We start from the raw sequence: 10,501 nt of genomic DNA on the forward strand, positions 1-10,501 counted from the left end.
GGTCAGTTAGCCCATCGTAACCAATTCCACTAGAATTAACCAGGATGCTTTCCAGGGGGAACCGCGTGGAGGTCAACCTGATAGGGTGTATTGCTAGTAATAGGCCAATTAAACCCCATTACTAACAATCCCTTTCCCTCCTACATAGGGCACTCCCACTAACTGCCATAAAGAATTTCCCCGAATCACCTGCTTCCACTGACTTTCTGAAATGAGAGGTCATCGCTCCATCTGGAGGGGGGAATCATCTTACACTTGTTTGCCTGTATGGGGCTGCCACTCAAGCCTTTCTTCCCCATTGGTTGTCGGTTCTTTGAGATATATGACCAGCATAAGCTGGTACATAGCAATGGTGCTACATCAACTTTTTCATCCTTCTACCAAATATATTTCTATAGACTGAAAAGAAAATAGTTACTATCTTCTTAAAAGAGACTTCTACAAATGATAACAAAATTTTAATCCACGCTGTGAAATTACATGATACGATGGTATAACATCTTAATTTTTAAAAATAGCAACCCATGAGTATCGCGGGCGTCCCAGTATACTTTGTTAGGTCCACGGTAATTACTGTTCACGTCTATAAGCGACCACTTTACATGTGTTGGGCCATCAGCTCGTTTGCTATTTTAAGTTGCATAAAAAAAACTACAGCAAAATCGAAGATAACCAGAAAAGCAAGAGGTCCTTCAAAATTAATGCTCAATAAAACAAACTACAGCACAGTACAAGCTATCCAGGGCCCTCAATTACCATATCGCACCTGCGTCCCGGTTCGTCAGGGATCGATAGGCGGAGTCGGCCCGGGATTGGCTCATCTCCAGTAGGCGGAGCGAGGATGCTGTGCAGATGCTACCCATAAAGCTTGTGGCACATCGTATGTATTGTTTTAAAACAGGCATATCTTTCAATTATAATAAAATTATACAATGTCTGTACATGGAACATATTTAAAAAAAAATTAATAGCAAAGGTCTCAGTAAGAGCAATTGATGTCAAAGTATAATTTTTTAAAAACTTGTCTGTCTGTCTGTACGTTTGTTCCGGCATCACGCTAATACTACTGCAGCAAATTAGATGCGGTTTTTTTGGATGAAAATGGAATGGTTACCCCGCCTGCGCTAACGGGATACGCTGGCGGGGCACCAGTGAAGGGTGATCGATGAGGATGAAAACAGGCCAGTTAGCCGATCATGATGAATTCATCTGGAATTAATCATGATAGTTTCCAGGGGGAACCGCGAGGAGGTCGACCTGGTTGGGTATATTACTAGCAATGGGATTCTCAGTCTCCATTACTTCCCCCTTCCCTTTCCCCCCAATAAGTTTAGTTAGTACTAATAACTAACACTTTGATTGAACTAAAAAAACCATTTTCTAAAAATAATGTAGGTATATGGCAAAACAACGTTTGCAGAGTCAGCTAGTATTATATTATTATAATAATACTAGCTGACTCGGCAAACGTTGTTTTACCATATACATTATTTCGAGAATTATACATGAAAATTTATAGTACCTACTACAATTACTTCTATATTCGATCGCTATCTTGTAACCCTATTGCAGCATATAAAAATCGCGATTAAAAAACAGGGGCTGATTGTAAAAGCGTGAAAATTTGAATTTGTATGTATTTTTCAATGCTAAGTCATAATAAAATTAAAATAAAAAAAATTGTCAAAAAAAATAAAAATAAAATATTTAGAAGTGGGTCACTTTTATTGTAGTTAATAGTAGGTACTTATTAGTACTATTAACTATTCGTTCTATTGAACAGAGCATCTATTTGTTTTTTTTTTTTTATCAGTGTTTTATATACATAGTTATGCTTAAAATGTATCTTGACGTATTATTCAATAAATAAAATAAGTGTTTACGCATTAAAAAGATGCAAAAATTATAAGACAAAATAAATATAGAAGCTATACTTTATAACTTCTATATTTATTTCACTTATAACTATTTATCACGCAAAATTGTTTGAAAAAGTTGACCTGTTTTTCTCGAAGCATTTCTGAGACACTCTATCTACTATGTCTTAAATGTAGACAAACTATAGTAGATATTGTAAAGAAAAGACAACCATTTATGATCTTTGATCTAGTTTTTTTTTTTTTTTTTATTGGATGAAAATAGAATGGTTACCCCGCCTGCGCTAATAGGATACGCTAGCGGAGCACCAGTGAAGGGTGATCGATGAGGATGAAAACAGGCCAATTAGCCTATCATGATGAATTCATCAGGAATTAACCATGATAGTTTCCAGGGAGAACCGCGAGGAGGTCGACCTGGTTGGGTATATTGCTAGCAATGGGATTCTCAGTCTCCATTGCTAACAATGCCTTTCCCCCCTTTGATCTAGTTTAGGGTCTTTTACAAGTTGTGCAATGTCATATATCCATTCATAGACATATAATTATATTTGGTTCATGTGACTGCGTGTTTTCTGTAAAATTTGTGAAGAAAACAAAACGTAATCTGATACAAAATTGATGAAAATGAATTGAAAAATAAAATAATTTCAACAATAGAACAACAAATTAAAGAACAAACATTAACAATTTTTTATTTTATTAACCATACATTGTTACTTTTATAGCACAATATTTTTAAAACAATAATGTGGTCCATACACATCTCATATTCGGTCCCGCCCACAGAGGGTGGTACAGCCCTCAGTGTAATATAAAATAAGGGATGCTGCCGTCTCGTGTCAGTACATGATCATACCACGGACAGTGCTGTGAATAATGTTTGGACTATTCTGTATAGTGTGACTTTATTAATGTGCTCAAAAGCTGTAAGCAATTAGACATCATCACATTATTAACGTAAGTCAATAACAACAATTAACTATATAAATATATATATATATATATTTATATATATATATATATATATATATATATCCGAATAAAATTAAGATATAGTCGTAGTAGGGTTGTCAGTTTATTTGGCATTCTAAGTATATTTATATGATTTAAAATTGTGCTGAGAAAAATATTGTGCTATATATAATATATATAGATACTATTTATTGTTTCCTTCACAAGGTTATATATACTTATTATAAATACAAACAATTACAAGAAAATATTACACAAAGAAAACAATGGGCGGCCTTCCAGGCAACCTTTGGATGTAGAAGAGTAATTATATACAATTAGTATTAAAGTAGTTTGTTTTACCCGTGTGTGACTGTAACTACTAATGAACTGTCAGTTTTCTCATATTGGGTTCGCTGGAAGAAATCTCTATTGGAGATAAGCTCGCCTTTGTGCACTATTATGTTTGTTTTTACATTTTAATAACCTTTTGTGTACAATATAGAATAAAATAACAAACTAAGAATCTATCGGTTAACTAAATGAATTGCTTAAGAATCTGTAGGTACTTCTGTACTTTAAAATATCATATTTTGTGTTGTAAAAATTTTATTGTACATACTTTATATTAGGCATATTAGGAATATTTAATAGTGAACTCATCCCATAGAGAGAACTCTTACAGTTAACCTTTAAGAAGTTGAAAGAAAACTATAAAATGTTCGTGAGTACAAGTTGTACAGCTAAAAATAAAAATTAATAATACATAATTAAAATTAAATATACCGTTGTCTATATAACAATAATAAATAATTGCATACATCTATATATGTAAATAATAATAATATAATCCTTCACATATAACTATAAAAATAGATATGTATACTTTTTTTTTTTATACGACTTAGAATGGCAAACAAGCTAACGGCCCACCTGATGGAAAGTGGTAACCGTCGCCTATATACATAAGCAGTGCCATGGACATAACAGAGTATACTGTTTCGCCCATAACACCCCCCATGCGTTGCCATTCCTGAGGACTCAGATGTTATTCCTCTGTACCCTGTAAATTCACGCCATATCCCACCGATTCATACCGAAACACAGCCATGCAAACACAACTGCTTCACGGTAGAAACACGAATGGGACAGAGGTACCCAAGCAATTGACTTTTGTACAAAGTATATAAACAATAACATTGATACAAATATATATATTCACTATTTTATTGGTTCAATGAAACAGGAGTTTCAGAATAAATTTGTATAATACCTGCTTTAAAAGATTTCAATGATTGTGCCATCCCCAAGATATTGCTTAAAAATTCTTGTTACCAAAGGGTATTTGTTAACAAGAGTTTCTAGGCCACCTTCGTTATATGCGATGACGGCTTTATGTACCATATAAAACACGAAGTAAGTGACAATAATTAGCTTTTCATTTATTTATTCTTTATCGCACAATAAAGTTTTGTACAAGTGGCGAGTTTAATGCCATATGGCATTCTGTACCTAACCATTAGATAAAAACAGAAAGGTCCATTCCTTGTAAATTCGTAGTGACAACGTGATGCGTCAACTGACCTAATTTTACCCCCACCTATTAATTCATTTAAGAAAAAATCCGTTGTAATTACGCCCCACACCGGATTATAGATTTTCTCAAGTTTCATTTTTAAACGAAAATAACCAGTAATAATAATGACAATGATGAATATTACAGATGTGAAAGTGAGTTTTTTTAAATACCTTTTGGTATATTAAACAATCGTCATAATAGGTTAACTGGTAGAGAAAGCTATCAGGCATTAAGTCCGCCCTTTAGACACATTTTAATGTATGCAAAAGTATAAATAAATATATTTTATTTTAATATTACATCTGGAATCAACAGCTTATATCTAGAATAATTAAAAATATTCTATTTACACTATACGTTAGCTAATTACAGATTCCCAATTTGTATACCAGACAGTATTATGCTTATTTTTGGAGGGTAGGTTAAATTAAATAGAAAAAAAATATTAATATGTATATATGTATACATATATATTGTTAGCATTTGGCGTTCCATTGTTTCTGCCTACCCTAATGGGAGACAGGCGTGACAGATATATATGTATATATATTGTTATATTGTTTGACATAGAGAAAGTCATAGATAACTGTTTGTCTCGGTCAATCAATGTCAAACAAAGTCACGGGTAAAGATCAGTGTCATATAAGCGAATAACAAAGGATTAATGTTCTTTAACTTAGTTATTACATATAATTATTTTGATAACTATGTACTTATACCCTTTTTTTAATAATACGTATTAATAAACAGTTATTATCGGAACACAATGACAAAAAAAGGGCGAATTAACGTTTCTTCAAAATCAGCAACGTGCACGTGACACCCCTAATGTCGCAGGCGTCCATAGGCTACAATGACCGTTTACCATCCGACTGGCCGGCCGAGCGGCCGGTGGTGCGAAGCTACCATCCGCAGGATTATGCCTGAACACCTCTAAGGCCGAAACCAGCCTAGCCGAATCCGGCAAGGATATGCTCACGGTGGAGCCCCGAGAGCCGGGAGGCTCTAAACAATGTGACTTCACTAGCGCTTCACCTCGTGAGATGCGACGTCGAAGCCCATTCGGATCCCAGAGATCGGTGCGGTCGGTTTAACACGTGCATCACGTCTCCGAGGGTTCGGATTTATCTCAGTTCGCAACCACTTACCATCAGGTGGGCCGTATGCTTGTTTGTCACCTCTGTGATATAAAAAAACAAGTAAATTTTGCTCCACAAAATTCAGCGGCTTCAACCGTAGTAAATTAAACATAATCACAACCATAAACCCATCTATTAAATCAATTATAACTACATTTCTGTTGGACAATCTAAAAGTACATACTTTTTTTCAAATGGATTTTTTTTACACCACTGAGGTGGCAAACAAGCAAACAGCCCACCTGATGATATATGGTTACCGTAGCCCATGAACACCTTCAATACCAGAGGTAGTGTACCCCAGTAACACAAAATGGTCACAACTCTGTTTATTGCTTTGCCCTTAAAAGAGCAAAACACTGATATTCACTTGTGGCCAAAAGCCAAAACTCACTCTAGTTCATAAATAGCGACGCAATGGTAGAAATCAAAATCTCTTTCCAAATAAAATGAACATCAATTTAAAACATTATTACCTGTAAATTAATAGTCCATTATAAAGGAATAGGATATAATATGTAAGTTTAGTAAATAATAATTAATTGTGTGATTACGCAAATGTGAAAACGATTCATGGCTTAACATAGATATAAATTTGATTATGACTATTATTATTATTTGACTGTAATTCAGCTGTACGTTTTCCAAAAAATAAATAAATAAATAAATATTACTCAAATAAATAAATTTAAATTTAATGTATTGTATATATGTATAATGTAAATAAATCTTATTTAAAACACAATTTGTATAATATAAAAGAATTTCTTGATAAAATTTTTTGACATACAGTATATAAAACGAAACCTTTTAATATATAGTTACCACGATTAATATATACCTAATAAGAACAACTGAATTTGCATGCTATATGATTTAAGCAAGACATGTGCACTGTTAAACATAATTAAAACATTATTGTTTGGGGGGAAATGGGATTGTTAGTAATGTAAATTGAGAATCCCATTGCTAGCGATATACCCAACCAGGTCGACCTCCACGCGGTCCCCTCTAGAAACTATCGTGATTAATTCCTGATGAATTCATCGTGACTGGCTAACTGGCCTGTTTTCATTCTCATCTATCACCTTTCACTGGTGCTCCGCCAGCGTATACCGTTAGCGCAGGTAGGGTTGCCATTCCATTTTCATCATAAAAAAAAAACATTGTATGTTTAACCATGTTTTACGCAAATAAATATTAACTATTACTAAAAAAAAAAATGGAGACAAATTGTGAACATCTTTCTTATAAACATCAAGTGTTGTAGCCACCGGCCAACTATCGAATCGATTCGATACGGTAACCGAACACAATTCGATTAAGCGAAGGGTTGTTGGGGGCGATATAAAAAGAATAAATACGGATTTATTATCCCCTAAAGAGCCCGCTTAGTGCGAGGTGTGAACGCGTGCTGTATTATTTATAACACTACCCTCATATTTGCGGACATCAAATTTGATTTGGCCGGGAGTCAAAACAAGCGAACAGCAAGGGTTACCCGTAAGATGTTTTCGTGGAATTTATACAAGTCTTAGTACTCGTATATACAAAGTGGTTTGCAACAAATAAGAGATATACTATGGCTGTGTTTCGGTTTGAAAGGTAGAATATGGCAGTGAGTTTACAGGGTATAGAGGAATAAGATGTATAAGATCTAGAAAACTAAGAGAGAGGAGTCCTCAGGAATGGCAACACATGGAAGGTATCATGGGCGAAACAGTATACTCTGTTATGTCCATGGTACTGCTCATGTCTATAGGCGACGGTTACCACTTTCTATCAGGTGAACCGTCAGCTTGTTTGCTATTCTAAGTTACATAAAAAAAAATACAATGCGAATATAGATAGATATAGGTACCGGGGGAGACCAAAACTAACCTATTATGATAAGATAGAACGTGTTTTATCTGAAGGAGGAATCAAGAGTCTCCGGATCCGAAGTGTCTAACAAAAGCCGGACAAGACATACGCAGACAAATTTGGTCAGATAAGAGGTCAGAAAGTCTAATACTATTCGATTTTATCTGAACAAATGGTGACGCTAATTTGAAATCATATCTTCATGACATTTCATCTCCGAACTGTCATCTAACACATGTATCTTGATGAGAGGAGGGAGAGGGGGGAAGGAAATGTTAGTAATGGAGTGTAACTGCCCCTTATTAGCAATGCACCTTATCAAGTCGACGAAATCGCGGTTCCTTTGGAAACTATCTAAATTAATATTTTTTTTAAATCATCACGATGCACCATCTGACCTGCTCTCATCCTCACCTATCATCTATCACTGGTGCCCTGCCGGTGTATGCCAATACCGCAAGCGGGGTCACTATTTCATTTTCACCCATTAAAAAAGTTACATATGTTTATAAATACACAAAGTTTCTCTTCTTTTTAGAAAAAAAACACTATGAAGAGCTGGCTTGAGGCAGCTGGTAACATGGAGGACGGCTCTCTACAGTGCATGCTGGCTGAACCTAGAGAAGCTTTATTACCCATCACAGGAAGGGAGAACCTAGCTCCCAGGAAGAGGTATATTATATTCTATTAATAACTCTATATCTTTTTAGGAAACTAAACAAAAGTCACCTGCATAAGTACCTCTACGCCGTGTGGTCCCAGCATAGAAAGGGCCACCCCATCCTTTTCTGTGGGTGTCGTAAGAGGAGACTAAAGGAACTTAATAATAGAGGGATAGGCAGCAATATCCCTATTTCAACACCACCGACGCCTAACTGAGGTTGCCAACCCGCCTACCAAGCGCAACAACTGGCAAACTCCCTTATAGGGAAGACGCATGTTCAGCAGTGGACATGACTGATATGATATAGTATAGTATGGGTACCTCTATACCACCCATGTTTCTGGCGTTAAATAGCTGCATTTATATGGCTGTATTTCGGTTTAAATGGTGGGATATTGCAATGAAACTACAAGGTTCGGAGGCATAATATCATAGTCTTCAAGAATAGTAACACAGGAAAGGTACTACCGCTACTGCTACTAGAGTAGTACTATATTATCTGTGCCAGAATATTCCATGATATCCATAGTGTTTATAGGCGATGGTTACCTCTTTCCATCAAGTGAGGGAAGGTCAGTTGGTCCTCAAAAGACAATGAGTTTAATCGTGCGGGTTGACAACCGCAGTTAGGTTTTAAAAGATGTTTTAATTTTGGTTTCAAGTTGGATTTGCCAGTATTTGCCACGCTTGGCAGGCGGGTTGGAAATCGCAGTTAGGTATTGGTAATGTTTTAAGAAGGACACTGCTGCCTATCCGTCTACTATTAAGTTCCTTTAGTCACCTCTTACGAGACCCACAGGAAGGGAGTGGAAATATTATAAGATTATTATATACTTACATTACAGTACAATCATTTCGTTTTTGACAGAGAAAGAACACTCGAAGCCTGCGCTCTGTCTGAGGAAGCTTACTTATCCAGCGGCGCGGGCTCGCCATGCGCAGGGCTGTCTCGCGAGGAACGCAGAAGAAGACGCAGAGCTACCCTCAAATACCGGACAGCTCACGCTACGAGAGAAAGAATAAGAGTTGAAGCATTCAACGCGGCTTTTGCAGCCCTCAGAAGGTTGCTACCAACTTTACCGCCAGATAAAAAATTGTCCAAAATAGAGATTCTGCGGCTGGCTATTTGCTATATTGCGTACTTGAATCACGTTCTGGATGCGTGATCAGACTATATGAAAGTTAAAGTTTACACAGTATAAGGAACGAAAACAACAAGTGGTCTAACAATTTTGGCATGACCCGAACGGTTATAGAACAATTCCGGAACCATTGCTTTCCCTAGTCCGTTAGACGACTGGCAGTGAGTTCTTTAGACTGTGTATTTGATTGTTGACTATTGTTACTTATGTGGAAGTCGTGATTTTTCTTCCATTTTTATTTGTTTTATTACACAACTGCCCAAAAAAGGACAGTGTTTTTATAGTTCATATATATGAGATTCTTTATTTCATCAAAACCTCAGAAGATTTGGATGTATATCTGTTTTTTTTTTAATATTTTGTTTTTAGCAATCACTTTTTTTTTTATTTGCGGAGCAAAATGTTGTTTTCACTGAACAGAAAACGATGGCATATACCTGAAAATAAAACCCAATTGAACTCTTAATAATTTCGAGGCGAGACTTTGTGTAATTTTTAAGTGGTATTAATATACCAACCTAACTATATAAGTACGCAGGGAAAGGGACTGTTAGCAATAGAGTTTGACAGCCCCATTGCTAGCCCTATCAGGTCGACCTTCACGTGATTCCCCCTGGAAACCATCGTGAACAATTCTTGTTGAATTCGTCACGATAGTCTAACTGACCTGCTTCATCCTCACCTTTCATCCTTCACTGGTGCCTCGCCGGTGTATACCGATAGCGCGGGTGGGGTTACCATATCATTATCATCCATTAAAAAAAAAACTATATAAGTACTTAGTACAATACAAGGTATTTTTCAATCTCTGTTTATTATTATTAAAAGTCATAAATTGTGCTCAGAGGAATTGTTCAGTATGATGCCCACAGCCACTTTCTACCATCGTACGGCTCGCCATCGACAGGGAGTTCATCCTCATGTCCTATAGCCTCAATGGTCGCGTACTGCGCGGTTTCAGAGATGTTTCCTCCCACGAACACTCAAGTTGTGGAATGAGCTCCCTGCCGAGATTTTCCCAAGAGACTACAGCATGGGGTTCTTCAAAAAGGGGGTAAAGAGGTTTCTTCAGGGTCGGCAACGCACGCGTAATAGCTCTGGTATTGCAGGTGTTCATAGGCTACGGTAACCACTTACCATCAGGTGGGCCGTATGCTTGTTTGCCACCTCAGTGGTATAAAAAAAAATACTTTTTTTTTATATCACAATCTTTGTTGACTATTCTTTATTAATTTTATAAATTAAATATGATTAAATGCAGTATTAAGAAAACTGTAAGTCGT

At 36.2% G+C, this 10,501-nt stretch overlaps 1 protein-coding gene across 1 annotated transcript; it reads left to right on the top strand.

The window, feature by feature from the left end:
• The first annotated feature begins 2,671 nt into the window (after positions 1-2,671).
• Positions 2,672-10,501, top strand: LOC113512966 (helix-loop-helix protein 1). The gene is made up of 3 exons (XM_026896941.3): positions 2,672-2,837; positions 7,951-8,084; positions 8,945-10,501. Exons 2-3 carry the CDS (start codon positions 7,963-7,965, stop codon positions 9,240-9,242), a joined length of 420 nt encoding a protein of 139 aa, XP_026752742.1. The 5' UTR covers positions 2,672-2,837; positions 7,951-7,962; the 3' UTR covers positions 9,243-10,501.

Source organism: Galleria mellonella, unplaced genomic scaffold (assembly GCF_026898425.1).
Source record: "Galleria mellonella isolate WM207_F2 unplaced genomic scaffold, CSIRO_AGI_GalMel_v1 utg21, whole genome shotgun sequence".
Lineage (NCBI taxonomy): Eukaryota > Metazoa > Arthropoda > Insecta > Lepidoptera > Pyralidae > Galleria > Galleria mellonella.